The sequence below is a fragment of the Spea bombifrons genome, chromosome 5 (genome assembly GCF_027358695.1).
Source record: "Spea bombifrons isolate aSpeBom1 chromosome 5, aSpeBom1.2.pri, whole genome shotgun sequence".
NCBI lineage: Eukaryota > Metazoa > Chordata > Amphibia > Anura > Pelobatidae > Spea > Spea bombifrons.
The window spans coordinates 94,727,074-94,751,921 of record NC_071091.1 but is presented as its reverse complement, the minus strand read 5'-3'; the positions used below and the strand labels follow the sequence as shown (position 1 = coordinate 94,751,921).

Genomic DNA, 24,848 nt, shown 5'->3' with positions numbered 1-24,848 from the left:
AAGATGTTGTAAAGTGTTTCATGTTGTAAACCATTGGTCACTTTTTAAGTTGTCATATAATGCTGTCATATAATTGTCTTTAAATAACATTTACCTGCCTATAGCGTACCAGTATATAATCCTGGTTTACATGGCAAGTCCCACTTTATCCCAAGTTTTTGTCTGGGGAAAGTTGGCTGCGGGCTTCAGAAGTGTTTGGAGATTGTAAATATTTTTATAATTTCCTCTTTATCAGGGCAAAACTGGAGCAACCTTTGGGTAAAGGTGTACATTTGGAAAGTCACATTGAATATTCCTTTGATCTGTGCTTTCTTGTTTTTGCCTCTTTATATCTAAAATGCAGCAAGCTCTTTTGCTAGTACCTTAACACACATATTTTATATTAAGTTTAAAGAACAATTCTGCTACAATCAACAATGGGTCTGGGAACACATTTATTTTTCCATGTTTTGGAGTTCATGGTCAAAGATCTCCTGCAGCCACTAAACAACGATGCGTGCTTTTTCAATTCAAATATAAACAGCATTTACCTTATTAAATTTTTTAAAAAAAGTGAACAGAAATTACTTTTATGTAATCATGGGAAGCAATCAAAATAATGCTAAGAATATTTTATGTAGAACACTAATAGTCCTCCCCACTCCCCAATCTTGCCTTAATACACCTCAATTTTCCTTCATTTTCCTACCTTATTAATCTATTATTTCCATCAATATGTATTTATATTACTCCTCATTTTTGTTATTCTCTATCTTCCTTTGTGTTATCTAGCCCCTTTTTTATACTTCCGTTTATCCCCGTCCTTTTATCTTGTTCGCTACATCCCCATTGTCTTTTCCTCCAAATACTTATTTTCTTCTTTTTATATCTATCACTCACATACCCATATACGCATTGTCCATGATTCCATGCTTATCCACCTTCTCCTGTTGTACATTTCACTGCCCATGTCATTCGCTTGTTTCTCTATCATCTGTTACATCGTTACATAGTTATATAGACTAAAAAAAGACATGTGTCCATCAAGTTCAGCCTTTCCTATATCTGTTAATTTGTTGCTGTTGATCCAAAAGAAGGCAAAAACCCCAGTTTGGCTCTTTCCAATTTTGCACTAACCAGGGAAAAAAAATCCTTCTTGACTCCAAAATGGCAGTCAGATTTCTCCTTGGTTCAATAAGCCGTTTCCCCATAATTAAAGATTATATCCCTGAATATTATGTTTTTCCAGGTATCCATCCAGTTGCAGTTTAAACGTCTGTACAGACTCCGCTAAAACTACCTCTGAAGGCAGAGAATTCCACATCCTTACTGTCCTTACTGTAAAAAACCCTTTCCTCTGCCTTAGACTAAATCTCCTTTCTTCCAGTCTAAACGCATGACCACGTGTCCTATGCATAGTCCTGTTTATGAACAGATTTCCACACAATGGTTTGTTTTGGCCCTGAATATATTTATATAATGCCATCATATCCCCTCTGAGACCCCGTTTTTCTAAACTATACAGATTTAAATTACTTTCTTCATAACTATAGCGCTCCATTCCTTGGAACGGAGCACTGTTGGTGCTGTTTGTTATTATTACCGTATTTGCTTGATTATAAGACGAGGTTTTTTTCAGAGCAAATGATCCAGATCCCCCGCATCTGCAGGGGACCTGGATCCTCCTGCGATGGACGCAGTGGGGGTTGTCTGCATCCATCGCGCAGACCTTCCCTGGCTGTCACAGATCAGAGTTCCCCGCACCGGTGCCGGGGAACTCTGATCTCTGACAGTCGGGGAAGGCCTGCGCGATGGACGCAGACAACCCCCGCTGCTAGCCACGCCTCCTTCCGGCTGCAGCGTAAGTCAGAAGCACCGGTAAGTTTGGGGGGGGGCATAAGGCATTTCTGGAGGCAGAGTGCTCTGTGAAATGCCTTTTAATCCCCTTAATGCCACTCTGCCTCCAGAAATGCCTTTTTAACCCTTTATACGCCACTCTGCCTCCTGAATGCCTTAAACCTCCCTATATGCCACTCTTCCCCATAATATGCCTTTTAACCCTCTAAATGCCAGAGTGGCATATAGGGGTATAAGGCATTTCTGGAGGCAGAGTGGCACATAGGGGGTGAAAAGGCATATCATGGGGCACAGTGGCATATAGGGTTAAAAGGCATATCATGGGGCACAGTGGCATTTAGAGGGTTAAAAGGCATATCATGGGGCACAGTGGCATATAGGGGGTATAAGGCATTTCTGGGGCAGATGTGCATAACTGGGGGGCAGGTTGGAAAATAGAAGGAAATAAAACCAAAATATTTTTCTCAGTCATAGCTTTTATTTAAAAAAAAATAGTTTAGATGAATTAACATTTACTGGTAAAACTTTTTTCCTATAGGGTCGTCTTATATTTAGGCTTTTTCTTTTTTTCCCTAAATTAATATTCAGATTTGGGGGGTCGTCTTATAATCAGGGTCGTCTTATAATCGAGCAAATATGGTACTTTCTCCTAAGTTGATTACTCTGCCCTCCTGTCCATGGACTGCAGTCTCACCTGTCTATTACACTGCTCACTCATCTTATCACCTTGTTCTTTATGACACTGTCTACTACCCCTTCCATTTCACTGACTCATTTATGGGTTGTTCTCCCCCCATATTAAGCACCACATTTTTCACATGTGGTCAGGTAAATTACATTAGATGTTTTACAATTAATTTATTGTTTAATAAAAATTAGCACTAATTACAGTTATTATTTGTATTTCATGTTGAATAATTAAATACAATTCATACATATAAATACATAAATAAATATATAAATGTAAACACAAAACATCATATTGGGAGTTTCCCAGTGCCTAACCTATAAACCCAGTATGCCTCCCTCTGATTAAAGCATGTGACTATGTCGCCCCCTCCTGGAGACTTAAAGAAACTTGCAAAACCCAAAAACTTAAAATAATTAGACTCTGCACCACTACAGGTCATAAAGTGCTTGCCGATGGGTGGAAAGGTGACAATTTAATTTCCAGTTCATTGTTCACTTATTCTTTACTTTAATTTACGGGTTGTTCACCCCTGTTATCGAGCACTAGATTTTTCACATGCGTTTAGGTACATTACATTAGATGTTGTACAATTCATATATTATTCATGGATTACACGATAAAACCTCCCAGGAAAGGTTAAAGGATCTTAACATATATATAGCCTGGAAGAAAAACCTGACAGAGGGGATATGATAGAGACATTTAAATACTTAAAGGGAGTCAACATGATAAAGAGAAGAAATCCTACCACAACAAGAAGACATAGTCATAAGCTAGAGGGGCAAAGTTTTAAAAGTAAGATCAGGAAATATTACTTTACTGAAAGGTAGTGGATGCATGGAATAGCCTTCCAGCAAAAATGGTAGATGTTAATACAGTGAAGGCGTTTAAGCAAACATTGGGATAGGCATAAGGCTAAGATAGATATAAGATAAAGCCAGGGACTAAGGAAAGTATTTAGAGGTTGGGCAAATGATTCTTTTCTGCCATCACTTTCAATGTTTCTATGTTTAATAACAAATATACGATTGTTAACTGTAGATTTAACCCCTTAAAGACAAAGCCCGTACATATACAGTCTCAAAATGCATTCTTTTCAATGGGATTAGGGACCGCCCATTGTCCTTAAGGGGTTAAAACAATTAGCTGAGTTGAGGGGTTAAAACAATTAGCTGAGTTGACAAAACTACAGCATTTACATACAATATGACCACATGGAGACATACCAACAGTATCTAAAAGGTTTTCGTTTTTAGATCTTGTTTTGATAGCAAAGGGCTCTAATATCATCACAAAAACATTTCGAAAGAAGGTGGCTAGGAACATGCAAGAAGTAGCAATTCTCAGAATGTGAATAAAGGGTATCTCCTAAAGAAATTCTAATGACCATTCAAAAATGTTTCAAAAAACATCTTTGGGTATTTAAATCTCATGCCACCACAAGTAGATAATGGTATTACGTTTGTACTGAAATAGGGGAAAACTTTAGGTAACAGAATGGCTCCTACATTCTTTACTAGCAAACCAAGAAAACTTCTGATATGGTTAGATAATACTGTTGGTATGTTTCCATGCGGTCATACGGTATGTAAAAGCTGTCCTTTTGTCAACCCAGCTAAATCTACAAATCGTATATTTGAAATTAAACAATATAGGAATTGTCTAATGTCATTCGCCTGACCACATGTGAAAATTGTGGTGCTCAATATGTGGGGAGAACAACCCTTCAATTAAAAGAGAGAATAAGAGAACATTTAACCAGCAAACACTTTATGACCTGCAGTGGTGGAGCCTCAAATTATTTTAAGTTTTAGGGTGTTGAATGTGTCTTAAAGACTATATAAAAATATATACATATTTATTATATATATATATATATATATATTGTGACAAACCCTATAGCATGAGGGCCATACATGTCACTTTTAAGGGTCTTAAGCACAGTCCTCTAGGGCAATCAGAGTCAGGAACAGTAGCTTTGAACCAAAACAGCACTTTATTTGTAATTGCTGAAACCCCAAAAACCAAATCATAAAAATAAAACCTAGCTCCCAATTGGAGCCCTCTCTAACTTAACTATGCTGGTCTAGACTGACCAGCCTAATCACCCACTACCTCAACCTCCCAGCCAGACCCAGCTACACCAGGCTCTGGAAAACCTCCCCCAGACAGCACACACAATGTCCAGGCAGGTATTGCCTCACTTGGCTCAGGGATGATCTTGTTCAGGGCCTCTCCTTGCCCTGGGAGCACAGGGAACCTCCTCTTCCCCCAACAGTCTCACTGAGTATCAGGCTCCAGGGGTTTTTAATGCCCAGCACCTGGGCCTGACGCCGGCCTCATAGAAATCCCGGACCGGATCCTGCAGATTTCTTGCCTCCTGGAAAACCCGGCATGGAGTTTCCACAGAATGGGGGAATGGAGCATTGGCCCACCCTGCTCTCCAATTGCTCCACCCCAGGGACCCATATGTATAATCTGCATAGCAGCTGTACTCAGATGCCATGCTAATCATCTCCCTGGGGTTCACACTGTCACATATCCTCCCCACCAGCTCAGAACCATGGGGCTGAGCGACCATGGGACTAAGCAGCTCTGCTGATGACGTCCCTCTTAGGTTGGCATCAGGGGGCTTTCCTTTCCACACACCATAAATGTGGCCCGGTAGTGGACACTTCCTCCTTGTATCCATCTGCCCTTCTGGGTTTCTGCAACCATCAGTGAACGGGAAACACACTGCACAGCCACGTCTCTTCTCAGTACAAATGAACACCATTGTAGATTGCTCATCCAAAAGTTTTACCCTGCGTGGTCTACGCGATACAGCCAAGTGCACACCATCTTCCAGCTGTTTCCCAGTAGCTTGTTCACCATCACTCCTTTTAATACCAAGCCCATTTTTATGTCCTCTTACCCCAGATGCGTGTAATGGATGGACCTTACTGTCACCTGTAGAGGGTTCCACCTTTGAAGTAGGGTTTCTACCGGACCTGGGACCACCTGCTCCCTGGAGCAGCTTACTGCCATGTTGCTCTACTAGTTGGCCCGTACTTCCAGCACCATGAATAGTCCCTCCGTCACTTAGGCCATAACGGTTATTTTCCATGCCATTCTTCATCACAGTCTTTTCCTCCAGACAGCTTCTTTTGTACGGTATCTGCTCACTTGCTGCTTGTACAATTTGTAACATTTTAGATACTGGGTCCATTTCCTCTTGGACCTTAATCTGTTTCTGTAGAGCTAGCTTGGCCTCCCTTTCTTCAGCTAGCTGTATACCCAGTTCATCTAACCGGAGTTGTAGTAGTCCAAGTTTTTCTACTGCAGTAACCCTTTGTTCCTCAAGGGTTATTTTCACCTCACTCAGCTGTAAGGTTGATACCTCCAGTCGATGCCTGAGGGATATATTCTCTTTCTGCAGTTCAAGTCCAACTTGTTGCAGCTTTTCATTTGAAGTCTTGGCGTTCTCCAGACTCTCTGCCATTTTGTCTCTCTCGGCCTGGATATCAGCAACCTGCCTCAATAAAGTTTGCTTGTCCCGCTCTGTGTTAGTCAGTATTGCTTCCAGCTTACATTGGACCGTATCTCTTTCCCTTAAAGCCTGATCTCTGGAGCGGATAGCCAATGCTAACTCCTCCTCTTTTAGAAGCATAACTGCCTCCATTTGCTTTAGCTGGCCTTCTCTGGCCTGTAGCTGATCCTTGCACGATTCCAGTTCCGCCTTTTTCTGGAAATACTTGTCTTTTAGTGCTATGTTGGCCTTATGAAGTTCAGTGTTCTCTTTACTGGCTTTAAACAAGGCCTGGATTTCATCGTGCAGTTCTTTTACGGTCTCCTGCAGCTTTACTTTTTCTAGACGCTCAACTGCAAGTGTTAAATTCACACTGCTATTCTCAGAAAGGAGCCTAAATACACGCTCCGCGTCCTCTTTACCTTTCTGGGACACCTCTGCGAGACGTTTTTCAACCACCAGCTTTTCTTCCTGCAACTGTTGCATCTCTTGAAGTTTTGCTGATGTGTCAACATCATGTTTTCCTCTATAAGCAGCCACTTCAGTTTGTAAAGTGAGATTCTCTCTCTCAAGCTGGCCAATAGTTCGGTGCAATTCCACCTGTAATTGTGCTGCTTGTTTTTTAACCTCTATTAATTCATGTTTTTTTAGCATATACTCATCAGTCAGCTTTTTGTTCTTGCAGATCTGTTTCCCAACATACTCTGACTGCTCAATCACATACTGATTCAGCTCATCTCTTGGCATAGCGTCCACTTTCCTGAGCTTGGTCGTCCATGCCACATTGTTACATTCACCACGACTCAGTTTGTCATAGCAAACATTCAACTCTGTCAGTCTCTTAATTTCATAGTCTCTCTGTTTGATAGCATCTAGTTTATCGGTTACTTCTTTCAGCTGCAAGTTCAAATCAGAGACTTCTCCCTGGTGCAGCCACTTTAAGGATTCAATTTCCTCCCTTAACTCTTGAGCCTCAACACAGGACCCTGCACAGTTTATATATGCCTTTTGTGCCAGTTTCAGTGGTTCCACATATCCACTGCAGGTTGGCTGGCGAGTGAAATATGGAAAGGACATTTTATTTCCGCTTTGCTGTCCTTTTCCCATCTTGCATTAGACCAACAGTCAGTGCAATACACAAATCCCAGAGTCTTTAATCGCTCCCTCTGCAGTATGTAATCAAGATAGCGACAAAATGCTTTTCGTTTGCAGGTTTCACAGCTATGCAATACTTTTACCCAGCAAATAGAAACTTCACGTCCGGATCATCAATAAGTCGGCAAACACATCAAGGCCATCCTCCATAAGCATATGTATTTCAGGCAGCAATACACAAGGGCACATACCATGCAACAGTCTTTGCAGAGTTTCCACTCAATCCTCCGGGTTAAGCTGTAATCACTTCTGGCACATCCACTGCAGCTTAGTAGCTTCAGGTCGCACAACACTTGGGGTTCCTGGATCCAGTGTAGCACTCGTCACCAGCATCCACTCAGTTGTTCACTTGGTTCCTGCTTTCTGCCCACAGACCATAGCAGTGCTTTGCCCGCATTCTCCACCATATGTGACAAACCCTATAGCATGAGGGCCATACATGTCACTTTTAAGGGTCTTAAGCACAGTCCTCTAGGGCAATCAGAGTCAGGAACAGTAGCTTTGAACCAAAACAGCACTTTATTTGTAATTGCTGAAACCCCAAAAACCAAATCATAAAAATAAAACCTAGCTCCCAATTGGAGCCCTCTCTAACTTAACTATGCTGGTCTAGACTGACCAGCCTAATCACCCACTACCTCAACCTCCCAGCCAGACCCAGCTACACCAGGCTCTGGAAAACCTCCCCCAGACAGCGCACACACAATGTCCAGGCAGGTATTGCCTCACTTGGCTCAGGGATGATCTTGTTCAGGGCCTCTCCTTGCCCTGGGAGCACAGGGAACCTCCTCTTCCCCCAACAGTCTCACTGAGTATCAGGCTCCAGGGGTTTTTAATGCCCAGCACCTGGGCCTGACGCCGGCCTCATAGAAATCCCGGACCGGATCCTGCAGATTTCTTGCCTCCTGGAAAACCCGGCATGGAGTTTCCACAGAATGGGGGAATGGAGCATTGGCCCACCCTGCTCTCCAATTGCTCCACCCCAGGGACCCATATGTATAATCTGCATAGCAGCTGTACTCAGATGCCATGCTAATCATCTCCCTGGGGTTCACACTGTCACAATATATATATATATATGTATGTATTTATATGTATTATAAGAGTTATTTAATTATTCATCATGAAATCCAATTATTTCTATATACTGTATGTGGAATGTAATTATATTTTTTTGCAAAAACACTAGTGCTGCATTTTTTGTCATGCTTAAGCATGCAGCTAGAGTATGCTTTATTATGTAGATATAGTATATGTGTGACAATACTTTAGGTGTAGGGAATGGTAACAATATCCAATAATTCAACAGTTTCCAGATTATCTCTATTTTGTGTCATGCTTTGGCTTGGTTTTATGTGTTGTTTGCAGCATGTCAGTTTGCCCCTAGATCCACAAATATGAGAGGATCCGATTTAACTATGCATGGGATAGGCGTATGGCTATCCTGAGTCTAAGATTATGACTGGACTGATAAACAGCCAAATTATTGATATCTGCTGTACAACTCTGTTCTATAAAGCTTAATAAATCAACATTTTATGTTGCCTTGCTATTATTAAAATTATAGGCTGTAGTAGCAAAAGTGTCACAAGTGTTAATGTTGATGGTGTTTTCTGAGGCACATATGGATCTGAGCCTCTGATCATTTAAGCAGAACTGTCTAACTATCTCCTTTTGAGATAAACAATAAAATAATCCATTTTTGCACATTCATGTTTTAAAAGAAGTCAGATCAGCATATTCTGCTGTAGTTATACCAGGCAGAATTCTACATGGGACAAGCATGATACAAAACAGCTAAGTCAGATGTACTCTTGTTATCAGTGAAGGCTAAATGTTGGATGGAGAAAATGAGTTTACACAGCACATTTATGGTAGGTGGGACGTAACTAGTTCTTCTTTAAAAGCCAAGGAGGTTGGCTGTGGTTCTCAGAGCTTTTGACACTTCTCACTTGAGTCTTATCCACTCTCCAACCCAAACAGTCACCATGGTTCACTTTACAGCTGAAGAGCGTGCCGCCATCACATCCGTGTGGCAGAAGGTTGACATCAGCAAGGATGGCAGCGACACCCTGACCAGGTAATTAGAAGAATAACTTGCAGAGTCTTACTAGAAATGGAAAGCTAATGTATCTGTTAAACCAGTGAGACTACCTATAACCCATATTTAATATATATATAATTTATCAGCTTAGTTAGGTATGTGATTATTATTATTTTTTTTTTAACTGTTTTTCTATCACTCCAGGCTGCTTGTTGTCTACCCCTGGACCCAGAGGTATTTCAGCTCTTTCGGAAACCTGTCCAATGAAGCCGCTATCTCTGGAAATGTTAAAGTGCAGGCCCATGGCAAGAAGGTTCTGGGTGCCATCGGCGGTGCCATCCAACACTTGGATGATGTCAAGGGCTCTCTCCGCGAACTCAGTGACACCCACGCCAACAAACTGCATGTGGACCCCGAAAACTTCAAGGTATATGAGTTTCATTATTTTTTATAATGTGATTTCCCTTATGTGCCATAATCTGTTAGAGATATTTGGGTAGTGGTTAGGGCCGGCCCGACAATGGAGCCCTCTTTTTTTTTTAAAAGCCGAGAAGAGAGCCCTCTAGCTCGGTCTCGGTGCCGGCCTGTAATGTTGAGCGCCGGAAGATGACGTCATTTCCGGCGCTCAGCATTACAAGCCAGCACCGAGACAGAGCAGGGAGACTCACCGCAGGACTGCTGAAAGGTAAGTAAGGGGGGGGGGTGAGAGGAAGGGTAGATAATGGGGGGGGCGGCAGGGAGAGGAAGGGTAGATAATGGGGGGCGGCAGGGAGAGGAAGGGTAGATAATGGGGGGGGCAGTATTTTAAACTTCGCCCCAGGCGGCATTTTGTCTTGGGTCGGCCCTGGTAGTGGTAATATTCATAATTCTGGGATTCTCTTGCAAGCAATCTCATGTACTCCAGCTACTGGGAGACTATAATGCTCATGCTGCTTATATACAAAATAAGCTTATCAATTACAAAGTATTTCCTTTACCGATAACCATAATGTGATCCATAGTTTACACTTCCTACTCTGAAGGCTTATACATTGTCCATTAAGTATTTTTTCCCTTTATTTCCAGCGTCTTGGAGAAGTGCTGGTGATTGTTCTGGCTGCCAAACTGCGATCCGCTTTCACCCCTCAGGTCCAGGCCGCCTGGGAGAAATTCATCGCTGTTCTGGTTGCTGGTCTGAGCCACGGATATTATTAAACTGATTATAGTACACCCCTATCTGAGAACGTGGATTACTGTTTATATGGAAACAAATGCAATAAAATGTACTGTTAACTAAAATACTTGTTTCTTAGTCATTTTGTAAACCACTGGTCACATTTCCAGGATCTCTAAATCCCTAAGCCACTAAATACTTATGACGTATACAAAACTTATATAAGGTTATTGCCCCTAAATAACCATGTCTGTCTGGCCGCGTAGCTAACATTTCGTCTGTTGTTGTAATCAAAGAAGCGAACGCATGAATGGCACCGCTAACCAGGATGAAAAAATATGTGTGCAAGCATCCTAAATCCCTGTACACCGCAGTGCTTCTGTATTATGTTTTTGTGCCCTTTTCTTGCAAATAAATATTGGGATTTATGCACAAAAAAAATCTGGTACAAAGTGGTAAAAGTGGTACAATCACCGTGGAAACCAATTGAATGTTCCTGCTGACTGTTGTGCTCTGAACTAGAATTGCTTTTATACATAAACTATAACATAAGGTTACTTTCACAGTCACTGCAGGTAATGGCAGGCAGACATGTAATGTACCTATCGTTCTGATATTTAGATTTACAGGGAACTGCTGGGTGTTCTATCACTATCACATATTGGCTCCATTCAATTCTTACATTGCCTACAAATAAACCGTACCTGAGTCAACTAATTCTATTTTAAACTAAGATGATGCTAAACAGTTAACTTCATGTTTATTGTCGAATAACGAGAGCTTCCAACTCCCCATCACAGATAATACAGGAAGTCGGACAAGAGAGAAACTTAACTGTAAATTGATGATAAGCCCATAAAAAGGTGTCCTGGCAAAATCATGCTGGGGGAACTCAAATGAAAAGTCACTTGGGGAATATTTCGAGGGGCACCACCACACATCTATGGACTACTAAGCTACTTCTTAAAGTGACTTCTTAAAAGTCTTAGCAATGTGGGTAAGAGATAAAACCTGCAATGGATGACAGGGACTCTGGTCTGATGGACAACCTGGCTGAAAACAGAACTCATCAATGAATTCATTTATTTATTACTCTTTTAAAATGATAACGTTCTTGCATGAGTTTATTTTTCGTAGTTTCAATTCCCCAAATTTACGATGCATTTTAAAAGACCAAACCTAGCAAATTTCTCAGCATGCTGGGCTGAGCTGGCCCTGCATTATGTATAGTTCAATCAGTGAGGTGACTCAAGAAATTTCACTAATTCCCACATGTTTAATACAGGTTCACCAAAGCTAGTCTTGGAGCAGAAGTTCACCGGGTTTAGTCCTTCATTATGTAAAGTACATTTTGAGAGATGAAATGGAACTTTCTTGTCAATCACCTTTTTAAGTGAATGAACCCCTAATAACGCTCAGATTTTAAATCATTGGACCAGTTTGTCTAATGCAAAATTAGTTGTGTTTTATTCTATAGTAAAAATGCAGAAGCAAGATTCAGTTAATGTGCTATTTTTCACACTCCTGGTTCTTATGGATAACAAAAATATATCTCAAATTGACATAGGTTTCTGAAAACTACATACAAAAAATCATAGCCTCTATGCCACCCCTGTGAAGTCAAGTTCAGTGTCTGATTTAGGGATTTCTTGTAGCCACGTAACACTGAAATACTGCACATTTGTCATGCGGTAGTCCCTGCAGTAGTAGCGCGGTGACTGTAAGCTGCACTGAAGTCAGGATGAGGGTAAGTGAGTGGCGTGTTTATGTGTGTGTTTGAGTGTTATGTCAAGTCTCTGTATGTTAGTGTGTGTCTGGGTATACTGGTGTGTGTTGGGGGTATATTAGTGTGTGTATGCAACCAGTTCTTGTTAAATGGGCCTGGAAAGGGGAACACTATATATTAAACACAGAGCCCTGGGGAAGGAGGAGATTCTTTTTTTATGAGAAGCCTTCTGAAGTAGAACATGGTTTTGTTTAACATGAGGGATTCTAGGGACAGTTTTTCTTAAAGGGGCCGTTCTAGAAGGTGGTGTGTTAGTGTGTGTGTCTGTCTGGGTATGTTGGTGTATCTGTCTGGGTATGTTGGTGTGTCTGTCTGGGTATGTTGGTGTGTCTGTCTGGGTATGTTTGTGTGTCTGTCTGGGTATGTTGGTGTATCTGTCTGGGTATGTTGGTGTATCTGTCTGGGTATGTTGGTGTGTCTGTCTGGGTATGTTGGTGTGTCTGTCTGGGTATGTTTGTGTGTCTGTCTGGGTATGTTGGTGTATCTGTCTGGGTATGTTGGTGTATCTGTCTGGGTATGTTGGTGTGTCTGTCTGGGTATGTTGGTGTGTCTGTCTGGGTATGTTGGTGTATCTGTCTGGGTATGTTGGTGTGTCTGTCTGGGTATGTTGGTGTGTCTGTCTGGGTATGTTGGTGTGTCTGTCTGGGTATGTTGGTGTATCTGTCTGGGTATGTTGGTGTGTCTGTCTGGGTATGTTGGTGTAGATGTATGTATCTGAAGGTCTTAGTGTGTGCATGTGTTCCTGGGTATGTTTTTGTTGACATATGTTTGCCTGGGTATGTTAGTGTGGGTATGTTGTTGTAAGTGTGTATGTGTCTATGCATGTTATTGTGTGCATGTGTGTGCCTGGTTAATGTTAGTGTGTGGATATTTACTGTGTAAGAGTGTAAGGGTTGAGCAGCCCCACCTACCACACGGCTGACACAGAGAATGCTTTAAATTCAGCTCCTTGGTAAGCAATATAGCCATGAAAAGTTAGATAATTTGGCGTGCTTTGACATAGTAGCGGACTAAGCAATATATGGCCATATAGTGCGACGGAATCCCCAATATTTAAACCTTACATAGGTGTTTACAAATGGTATTCACTGGGTATTTACTGAATTCTTGCTTTATTTTGTGTATTTATTGGTCATTCTTATTCTAGCAGCAACCTGAGAAGATGAACATGTATGCCTTTTTATGCTTTTTAGGTCGCATTGCGATTACGATTTGGAGGCATGATGTGACCTTATAATAATGTAATATAACACACAGTGTATTGTGATATTCAGGAAACGCTGGATGTTCTAAACCAAAGGAGATGGTATTGGAAATAGGCTTTGTGGAAATATATACTTGTATGTGTTTATTTTGATGCTTTGGACACTTGGCCATGTAATTTATCAATAAATACAATAACGTAAAATAAAAATCTGCAAACATATATAATGTCTCATCTCAGGTAGTGACTGCCCTTGGTGCCCATCCCTGTTCTTTCTTCTACTTTATCTACAGCCCTTTTTTTTGCTACCCCTCATGTCTGTTCTCCTTTATGCCCCTATGCCAATTTACATTGCTTTTAATGTCTTCTGTGCTCATTACCTTACCATGGCCATTTACCTAAGAATTCATAGGACTATGACAATAAAGGGGAGACTACAAAATTAACAATAACATTAATAACATACAAAATTAAGAATAACATGGCCTAGGTGGTGCTCCACTAACTGCCGGCACTGTCTATGATGTAGTACTATGATTGTGACATTTCTTTATGCTAAGTGGATCAGACAATCAATGTTAGATTATGGTGGTCTCCATAAATTTTGATTCATCCCTTATTGAATGCCAGCAACAGCTGCTCTTCATTTTAAACATGCATATACTATATAGATTCTTGTCAGCCTCCTTTACTGTAGAAGTGAAGCTTGGTGCCACATCCTAAAGTATCACACCAGGTACCAGGAGATCAGGCAGACAGGTCATTTGCCTAGGGCGGCCCCTGTCCAGTTAATACCTGGTTTGAGGGGCAGTATGTGCCAAAAGAAAACAACCTATTGAAATCCATAAAGAGGAAAATACATTGGATACAAACCTAAATCCCCTCCATTGTCTCCAGCAGCGGGCTGCATTTGTTTACTGGACAGGACCTGGGCAAGGAGTGGACCGTGCTAAATGCCGCTCCATGCCTGGTGATTAAACCCACTATCCGCATTAATCAACTATGATTTCCATAGCCTCAGGGCCAAATCCAGAGACCCCAGTTTAAAGTAAAAATTATAAAAAGAATATGTCTACATGAAGTTGTCCCTTGTATAGTGATATCCCTTTATGAATGATCTGTGCTTCACACTCCCATATGCTTTGAGAGTGGCCCCGTTGACCATTTGCACATCTGTCCAAGCTAATCGATGTTACAGTTGCTTTTGAGCGATAAGAATAAGCAATAGTCTTTAATTTACATTGTGTAGTGTGCAAAATAATGTTTTGAAAACTGATGTGAAGGGGATTATTAAAGTACACTGTGTATTAGGCACAGGAATAAGTAATGATGTAAGGTGAGCAGGTGAGATGGTATGATGTCATATGAGAGACATTAGATGATATTGGTGGAAGGGATTTACCACCACAGATGATACAAGGGTGGAAAATCTACATAGTAGTTTTTGCCATTGCCTCTTAGTATGATCACACTCTGACACAAGGCTTACATAGCTTTAAACTGGATGTGACGGCAAATATCCCATATGAGTAAAGCTGCCAAGAATAAATGATGAATTATATACAAAAGGTACAAAATTAAAACAGAATCCGTATTTAATGATCCAATGTAAGCTTTAACATAAATATTTTCTAAATGAATGTTAAACTTATGTTTATAATGGAATTTTAATATCATCGTTTATTTTAATCCATGGCATTTATTTAATGCTTATGAAAGAACCTACAAGAAACAACAATTTATGCAAAGGTAATTTTTATTGAATATGCTTAAGAGCAATCCAAATTTTCAAATGGACTGTTTAATAATATCCGTGGCTCAGACCAGCAACCAGAACAGCGATGAATTTCTCCCAGGCAGCCTGGACCTGAGGGGTGAAAGCGGATCGCAGTTTGGCAGCCAGAACAATCACCAGCACTTCTCCAAGACGCTGAAAATGAAGGAAAATGGTGTTCATTTATATAACATCACACAACCACTGCTGTAAGAGTTAACTGCGATACCAATTCTGTTTAGCAGGAAGATAAACTAACTTGTAATTGACAAGCTTATTATTTTATTATATTAAGCTCAACAACTTTGCTTTTATTCATGACTGTCTAAGAAATATAGGATATGTAGTCTGCAGGAACTAGAGGACACCAGGACCCTAGCAGTGGCATCATATATTCATGAATATGTTCACAATATTCTCTGCACCTTCTCAAACTATATAAATATCTCCAGTTGAGGGCAATCGCAGCACAAAATGTACATACCTTGAAGTTCTCGGGGTCCACGTGCAGTTTGTTGGCGTGGGTGTCACTGAGAGCGCGGAGAGAGCCCTTGACATCATCCAAGTGTTGGATGGCACCGCCGATGGCACCCAGAACCTTCTTGCCATGGGCCTGCACTTTGGCATTTGAAGCGATAGCGGCTTCATTGGACAGGTCTCCGAAAGTGCTGAAATACCTCTGGGTCCAGGGGTAGACAACGAGCAGCCTGGAGTGATAGAAAAACCGGTTTTAGATAAAATGTTTTTTTATAACAGGAATGGCAGGCTAGATGGTTTAAATAGATCTTATCTGCTGTCAAATTCCATGTTTCTATATTGAAAGGTAATTTGTATATTGACCTAAAATATTGTAACTAGTAATATAGATATATCAACATATCAAAGAACACATTAAATCTATGTGTTTTATTAGATTTAGATACAAAGCTATAATCTAAAATAGTAAAGAACTTTTGATGTGCTTTAACATAAACACCATCAATATATGATATATTTTAAATAAAATACATATATGTTTCTTTACTAGGAAATGCAGATGTTTTCACAAAACCAGAAAAGCTGAGAACCCTTAATATATGCGTTCATAAGTTATGAGTTACCTATAAAATACATATAGGGTTTTACAAGCCCATGTTTACACTTATTATTCTAGGTCCCTTCTACTTCTGGCATGAACTCCAGCTAAGTATTCTGCTAATTACCTGGTCAGGGTGTCGCTGCCATCCTTGCTGATGTCAACCTTCTTCCACACCGAAGTGATGGCGGCACGCTCTTCAGCTGTAAAGTGAACCATGGTGATTGTTGGGGTTAGAGAGTGTCTAAGACTCAAGTGAGAGATGTCAAGAGCTCTGTCTCGCTCTGTCTCCCTCTTGGCTTTTAAAGGAAACCTAAATATGTCCCACCTGCTGTAATTGTGCTGTGTCACCCTATATTCCCCATCCAACATTTACTCCTCACTGATAAGATGAACAATGTGGCTGACCTTGCTATTTTGTATCATGCTTGTTCCATGCAGTATTCTGTCTTACTGTAACTACAGATGATATTGCTGATCTCACAGTGTCCTGCAAAAAGATTCTGCTAACATTGTGTATGAGAAAAAGGTAGAAATAGTTAATTTGCAGGTTTGTTGTCAAGCAATACGTGTTCTGCAGCATATGAGTTGTTACAGGAATCACTTGAACGACTTTTTCCTATTATGTGTTTGGATATTTATTAATATTCATGGTAGAATCTTGTATTAAAAATATGTATGTGGAATGATTATACTTCTCTTAATGGGTAAATTATATAAAAAAAATCCGGTATTACCACTAGGAGTAGTGGATGCAGAGCTGAATTTCCCACTTCTTGAAGAAGCCAAGTTGGCTGGTGGATGATAAAATTCATGAATAGATCCCTATTTGGTGTTGGTGTCCAGTTGCCTCCTGGATACACACAGCCACATACTGCAAACATGTGACAATGTGTATCCAGCAAGTGGCCACATGCATATCATTTATCAGTTCTGGCCCAGGGGCCTCACTATATACCACAGGGCCCTGGTGCGAAACATAGCACACACACACCCCCAACTTCACCAAGCAACGTATCCCACACCTTTGCCCCAAACAGCTTGTGAGTCTTTTGCCCCAAGCAGCTTATCAAGGCCATCCTAACCCACAAACAGCCTGTTTGTGCCATCTTTGCCCCAGCTTGTCAGTGTCCCCAAATGGTTTATTTGTGCCATGTTTACCCCAAACAATTGGTCTGTGCCATCATTGTCCTCAAACAGCTTGTCTGTTCCATCTTTGGCCCAAATTGCCTGTGCCTTCTGTGTCTTCTTTGCCTCATGCCCCCTTCCAACATACACTTTGAAACCCATAAGTAAACACACATACACAAATTACACACACTTACTCATACTCACTAACACAAATTCTATCTCAGCCAACTTACAAATACATGCTCACAAACACCTACACATTCATGCTTACACACAAACACAATTACACATCCATGCTCACTCACAATTACACATTCATGGTAACATACACAATTACACATCCATGCTCATGCACACACACATTTACACATCCATGCTTGCACAAAATTACACATTCATACACACATACATAAATACAATCACATATACATACATACATACACCACCACTCCCGTGCCCGACCCTGCTTATCTCTTACTGCCCCTGCAGCTTTCTCTCTGCCTGCACACACACACACACTGTGCGGTCTAGGTTAAAAGAGCCCTTTCTAAACAATTTTGAATCAGTAGGAGACAGGAACAAGGGGTTACCGGGCAGGAGCGGGCTGGGCCGGGGGGCAATTGCCCCCCAGGCCGCCCTGAACCCGGGCCGGCGGGCTGGCCAGGCGGCCGGCAGACGAACATTCATGGCAGCCGCAAAGTTAAAAACTAAGCGGCTGCCACCGGGACTGCGGGTAGCGTACCTGGTGGGGGGGCGGTCCGCCTGGAGTGCCACTCACTGAGGGGTGCCGGCACTCCTCCAAAAACAGTGCGCGCGGCAACTGTGGCTGTGCGTCGGGACTTGATGTCAAATCCCGGCGCACAACACTGAAGCCACGCCCACCGTCTTCCACGCACCGGAAGGACAGGACACAGAACAGGAAGAAGAAGAGGAGGAACAATGAAGAGGAGGACGAAAAGTGACAGTGCCAGAGGAAAGGTAGGGAAATATTAGTAAGTGTGTGAGAGTGATGGGTGTTGTGCTGTAGTTTATGATGAATGTTTGTGAATGAGGGTTTAAGATTGCATGGAAGTGTGGGGGGATAGCATGGCATAGGGAGGCTGTCTAGGCGTGATAGGAGTGTGATTGCTGTTATCAATTTTTTATTTTTTTCGTTCAATAATTTAATAACAGTATTAAAAGATATATATGATTGCAAACAGCAATCACATGCATATCATGCTAAGTCAGCCAGTACATGCTAGAACTTGGGCATGATAGGATTGTGATTGCTGTTAATTATATGTGTATATATATATTAATATTGTTGTTGATTTTTTTTTCTCTATGTTTGGTGTGTTACTTTTAATAAAGTATATAAACTTTTTTTTTTTTTCGGTTTTGGCCAAATGAATGCTGAATTTTCAGTTTAGGTCCAGAATTTTCATTTCGGTGCATCCCTACTATATACTAAGCCAGTCAGTGTTAGGCCTACACCACATCAATGTTTGGCTTAGTATATAGTGATAGGGGTTATACTGCATTATTGTCAGTGTCTGGCTCAAAGTATAGGCACACATTGACGGTGGTACAGCGTAATCCCTAAGTATATAATGATAACAGTTATGCTGTACCACCGTCAATGTGTGCCTCAGTATATAATGATAACAATTTTGCTGTACCCCTGTCAATGTTTGCCTAACCATAGAAACTATGCATTTTTAAAGTGTGTGTGTGGGGGGGTGCCACATACAGGATCTGCCACAGGTGCCAAATACTCTAGGTACGCCCCTGCATCATGCAGCAGTCAGACCCAATGGCCATTCCTCAGCTCTTCGTCCCACGTCTTAAAAGGGGTGGGATAAAGAGCTGAGGCACGGCTATTGGGCGGCGCGGTGCGTGCACGCCGGCCGCTTTAAGTTCATTAGGCGCCAGTGGAGTGACTGCTTTCAATGTCGCTCGCAGCCGCTTTGGTGGCGCAATGGGCCACTTGACTAGACTTGCCCCCCAGGCCTTAGGCTGCCAGCCCTCCCCTGTTACCAGGGTTACCTAGAGGTTCTAGCCTTAAAGTGCCAGGGCCACTTTTATCCTCACTCCATTCTTAATAGAAATCAAATATGCAACAAAGTAGGGTGGGAGCCTGACAGTTTTCTATGACAGCAGCCACTTAAGCATAACCAATCTGCATCCAGGAAGTCTGGAAATAAATAATGACAGTTTTGTAGTCAATTACATAGATGCAGTTTCTATTTTACTTTAAATGTTTCTATTTATCCCTTTTCTTAAGATAGGAACACATTTTCAGCTTTTTCTACTCTTCAGGGGTCTAATTGGGAGACAAGACAACCTAAGAACCACAACCTAAGAACCTGCAAACTGTCCCCAGATATTTCCAGGCCTGTGTCTAAGTTAAACTGTATGTACATCAATCACATTTATTATATTGAACCTCTTTGTTCCTGATGACTTATCTGTTTTGAAAACACTGAGTCCCAAGAAAATGTCTGTCACAATATTGCAAGTATGTCAACATTTCGAAGAGGTCATAGAAGTTGATGTTGAAGCAAACTCAAATGGAATGCTTGGGCTTTGTCATGTTATAAATGTATTTGTATTACAGATACAAGCAGGGTAAAGTTCTATAGTATTGAATTCGATTCTGCTTGTGTATATTGTTTTTAATTTATGTGATTTTCATTTAATTTTATGGTTAATTTGTCCTCTATAGTTTTACTGCATTTGTACTTCACTGTACTGCAGTTTTACTGCAGTTATTTTTGTAAGGAAGTACAAATGCAATAAAGCTGCAGTACATTGAAGTACAACTGTAGGTTTGCAATATAAAAAAAGTGCAGTAAATGTGCAGTAAGGCTAGGTTTCCACTTGGGTTTTTGTCCTGCGTTTTTTTCTTGATGAAAAACGCCAGGAAAAACGCCAAGAAAACTGCCACTGCATTTACCTGCGTTTTGGCGTTTTTTCTGGAGTTTTTTCTGGCGTTTTAGCCTTTCTGTGGAAATTGCTTTTTTTGACCTTAGGCAGTTTTTCCAGCCTTTACAAGTTAGAAGTTTCACCCAGCTAAAAGGGATTAGGATAAATGGCAAGTATCTGCCCTCTCCTGATGTCATTTACTTGGTAGACCCTTTTGTCTCTTTTCTGTGGTTTGTAAGGCATGCTTTATTTTGAATGTCTGCTCCTCTGGGAAGATTGGCCCCAAATGATGGTGCAAATTGTTTGCTGTTGCTTTTGGCACGCAGGATCCAGTCGCGTATGTTTGTTTGTAATGGCATGTTTGTTCCAAATGGTGTAAAATTCAATATGAACCAGTCCAGGACTTTGTTTTGTGTGAAACTGTTTGTTTTCAGCCTATTTCTCGTAGGACACACAGATACTGGGTCCATCCTCTGCATTGTAACTGTGGAAAAAACGCCATAAAAACGCCAAGGCAATAAACCCACATGGCTTTTTCATGGCGTTTTTTCTCTCCCATAGACTTCTATTGGAGAAAAACGCCAAGATTTCTTGCAAAAAACGCCAGAGTGTCAACATGCTGCGATTTTGAAAAACTGCCACAGAGCCCAAAAAAGCAGAAGGCTAGGTTTCCACTTGGGTTTTTGTCCGGCGTTTTTTTCTTGATGAAAAACGCCAGGAAAACTGCCAAGAAAACTGCCGCTGCATTTACCTGCGTTTTGGCGTTTTTTTTGCAGTTTTTTCTGGCGTTTTAGCCTTTCTGTGGAAATTGCTTTTTTTGACCTTAGGCAGTTTTTCCAGCCTTTACAAGTTAGAAGTTTCACCCAGCTAAAAGGGATTAGGATAAATGGCAAGTATCTGCCCTCTCCTGATGTCATTTACTTGGTAGACCCTTTTGTCTCTTTTCTGTGGTTTGTAAGGCATGCTTTATTTCGAATGTCTGCTCCTCTGGGAAGATTGGCCCCAAATGATGGTGCAAATTGTTTGCTGTTGCTTTTGGCACGCAGGATCCGGTCGCGTATGTTTGTTTGTAATGGCATGTTTGTTCCAAATGGTGTAAAATTCAATATGAACCAGTCCAGGACTTTGTTTTGTGTGAAACTGTTTGTTTTCAGCCTATTTCTCGTAGGACACACAGATACTGGGTCCATCCTCTGCATTGTAACTGTGGAAAAAACGCCATAAAAAAACGCCAAGGCAATAAACCCACATGGCTTTTTCATGGCGTTTTTTCTCTCCCATAGACTTCTATTGGAGAAAAAAAGCCAAGATTTCTTGCAAAAAACGCCAGAGTGTCAACATGCTGCAGTTTTGAAAAACTGCCACAGAGCCCAAAAAAGCAGAAAAACGCCAAAGAGGACTGAAAAAACGCCAGACAGAAAAACGTTTTTTCACAAAAAAACGCCAGGTGGCGCTATTGGCGTTTTTATAGGCGTTTTTAGCAAAAAAAAACCAAGTGGAAATCTAGCCGAAAAACGCCAAAGAGGACTGAAAAAACGCCAAACAGAAAAACGCCAAGTGGAAATGGCATTTTGCGATTTCCTATTGAAGAACAGCTAACATCTGGCTGCAGCCGTTTTTCACAAAAAAAACGCCAGGTGGCGCTATTGGCGTTTTTATAGGCGTTTTTAGCAAAAAAAAACCAAGTGGAAATCTAGCCTGATACTGCAGTAAAAGTGCAGTATTTCAGTTTTTTCATGTCCAAAAAACTGCAGTTTTCTACAAACAAACTGCAGTATTACTTTAGAAAAAACTGCGGTAATTTTTCGTAAGGGTAATTCTATTATTGGGATTCAAGTTGGTACTGATGATGATTGATCAACTTATACAAGGACTATTGCCTGCTTTATGAATGAATCATCATCCTGGATGTTTATGAATTCCCACTCCTCTTGAATTAATTTCATATTAATGTATCTCACATTGCTTTATAACATTTTTGAATACTGTATTTGCTCGATTATAAGACGACCCCCCAAAATCTGAATATTAATTTATGAAAAAAAAGAAAAAGCCTGAATATAGGAAAAAAGTTTTACCAGTAAATGTTAATTCATGTAAACTATGTGAACATATTTCATAGTAAGACCTATTTGAGGTCTGATTATAAGACGACTCCGATTATAAGACGAGGGGTATTTTTCAGAGCATTTGCTCTGGAAGAAACCTTGTCTTATAATCGAGCAAATACGGTATTACTGACTGAATATCTACAACATGGACTTGTTTGCCTAGCTTTTTTACCACATGGAAACATGAATTTCAAAAAGGTCTAGTAGGGATGGTTGATTACATTCTCTTAAAATTCTTACATTCTCTTGAAAAAAAAAGCTTATTCCAATTTTCAAAGCAATAAGAAAGCCTGTCATTATTCTTTCAATGTTTCAAAAAGCAAAATATGAAGCCTTGATATTACCCATTTAAGATATGATTCTAGAAAAATGATGTTTTTGCATTTACATATTCTTCTCTGAAGATGTGCACAGCTGTCACCTGAAAGAAGATAATTTATTTTTCCTGATTTGATCAACACCATAAATGTGTGATTTTCTTTATAAATAGATACTTCCGATATTATTAATGTGAGGCAGGTAAGTATGTTGTTTGTTGAGATGTCTTCATTTATTTTGTGGTTTTGTTATTACCCTGTATATTGTTTTTTAAATATTTTTAACCCCTTAAGGACCAGGCTGGTTTTTTTTTTATTTTTTGTACTCTTTGTGACCAAGGCTGTTTTAACACTTTTGCTTGTGTTTAGCTGTACTTTTCTCCTCACCCATTTAGTGAACCCACACAAGTTATATATTGGGGTTTTTTTCAGGACAAGAAGGGCTTTCTTCAGATACCATTTTTTTATCCTATCATCTAATTTCCTATAAAAGAAATAATAAAATATGATGAAAGATTGTAAGAACACCTTTTCTCACTTTTTATTTGAAAAATAAACATCCAAAAAAGCTAATGAAAAAACCTGCTAAATAGATTCTTCTATTTGTCCTGAGTTTAGAAATACTCAATATTTTTATGCTTTTTTGCTTTTTTCTGCAAGTTATTAGGAAATAAGTACAAGTATTTTAACCCTTTCCTTGCACTAATTTTACCACTAGCGTTTGTAAAAAATTGTGGTCGTCATTTTTTTTAATTTTTTATCACTAAAATTTACAGCTTCTGGTGTATGTCACTGTCAAACAACATGTGTGTTCAGCAACATATTTTGATTACAGTGATACCACTCATGCATGGGTTTGTCTGGTTGTTTTGGGGATTTAAAGGCCACATTTGGGAAGTGCGTTTTTTCCCCCATTTTGGTTAGTCTGTGTCTATGCCCTATCTTTGAACCTGGCCACTCCAATTTTCTCCCTTTAAACCATTAATTTTCTTTTTAATGAAGACACCCCTTGAGTATTTGAAATGCTTTTATCTTAACTCTTTCCATGTAAGCATTTTTGGGAAGATACAGCACTTTTTTTAGCACTTGCTCATAATAATAAACTTTATTTTGTTATTTTATTTCTTTTATTATTTTTGGACTTTTTACATTTTGCTGGAACTGGATGGTCCCCCTGATGGTGACATCACTGCATAATTAACGTGTTTGCTCGATTATAAGATGAACTCCCCAAATCTGAATATTAATTTAGGAAAAAAGAAAAAGCCTCAATATAAGATGACCCTATAGTAACAAAGTGTTACTAGTAAATGTCAAGTCCTGTAAACTATGTAAACAATTTTTTTTTTTATAAAAGCTATGATTGAGAAAAAAGAAAAATGTATATATTTTTATTTCCTTTTATTTTCCTACCTGCCCCCCAGTTATGCACATCTTCCCCCAGGCTTGCCACTCTGCCCCAGAGATGCCTTATACCCCCTATATGCCACTGTGCCCAATGATATGCCTTTTAACCCTGTAAATGCCACTGTGCCCCATGATATGACTTTTAACCCTCTATATGCCACTGTGTCCCAAGGCATATCAGGAGGCAGAGTGGTGTATAGAGGGTTAAAAGGCATTTCTGGAGGCAGAGTGGCATAAAGGGGGTTAAAACACATATCTGGAGGCAGAGGGGCATTAAGGGGGTTAAAGGCATTTCATAGAGCACTCTGCCTACAGAAATGCATTATGCCTCTGACTCCCTGGTGTGTAGTCGGGGCAGCGGGTAGACGTCTACGCTATTTGCGTAGGCAAATTCCGCTGCAGCCGTTAGCAGCAGCGTTCCGGGGTAAGACCTTCCAGCCAGGAAAGGTCTGCGTGATGGTCGCAGACAACCCCCGCTGTTAACGGCACCTCCTTCCAGCTGCAGTGGACTAAGCACCAGCAGAAGAGGTTACAAGACAGGAGGATCCAGGTCCCCTGCAGCGTCTTATAATCGAGCAATTACGGTTTTTTTAAATGTTACATTTGTATTTTTTTTATTTTAGCTATTTTGTTTAATATATTTTACTAATCACATTGTGATTAGAAAGCTGGGCTCCATTGACTGGCACGGCTGAATGCAGTGTCTGTATTCAACCTGCAAGGGGAGCCAGAGTTCTCAAGAGGGTCTG

General features: G+C 40.5%; 2 protein-coding genes across 2 annotated transcripts; one reads left to right on the top strand and one right to left on the bottom strand.

Moving 5' to 3' along the window:
• Positions 1-9,110: 9,110 nt before the first annotated feature.
• On the top strand, positions 9,111-10,512 carry LOC128496976 (hemoglobin subunit beta-2-like). The gene is made up of 3 exons (XM_053466816.1): positions 9,111-9,270; positions 9,439-9,661; positions 10,300-10,512. Exons 1-3 carry the CDS (start codon positions 9,179-9,181, stop codon positions 10,426-10,428), a joined length of 444 nt encoding a protein of 147 aa, XP_053322791.1. The 5' UTR covers positions 9,111-9,178; the 3' UTR covers positions 10,429-10,512.
• Positions 10,513-15,115: 4,603 nt separating this feature from the next.
• Positions 15,116-16,511, bottom strand: LOC128496623 (hemoglobin subunit beta-3-like). The gene is made up of 3 exons (XM_053466341.1): positions 16,354-16,511; positions 15,636-15,858; positions 15,116-15,307 (listed from the first exon to the last, which is right to left on the bottom strand). Exons 1-3 carry the CDS (start codon positions 16,443-16,445, stop codon positions 15,179-15,181), a joined length of 444 nt encoding a protein of 147 aa, XP_053322316.1. The 5' UTR covers positions 16,446-16,511; the 3' UTR covers positions 15,116-15,178.
• Between the last annotated feature and the right edge of the window lie 8,337 nt (positions 16,512-24,848).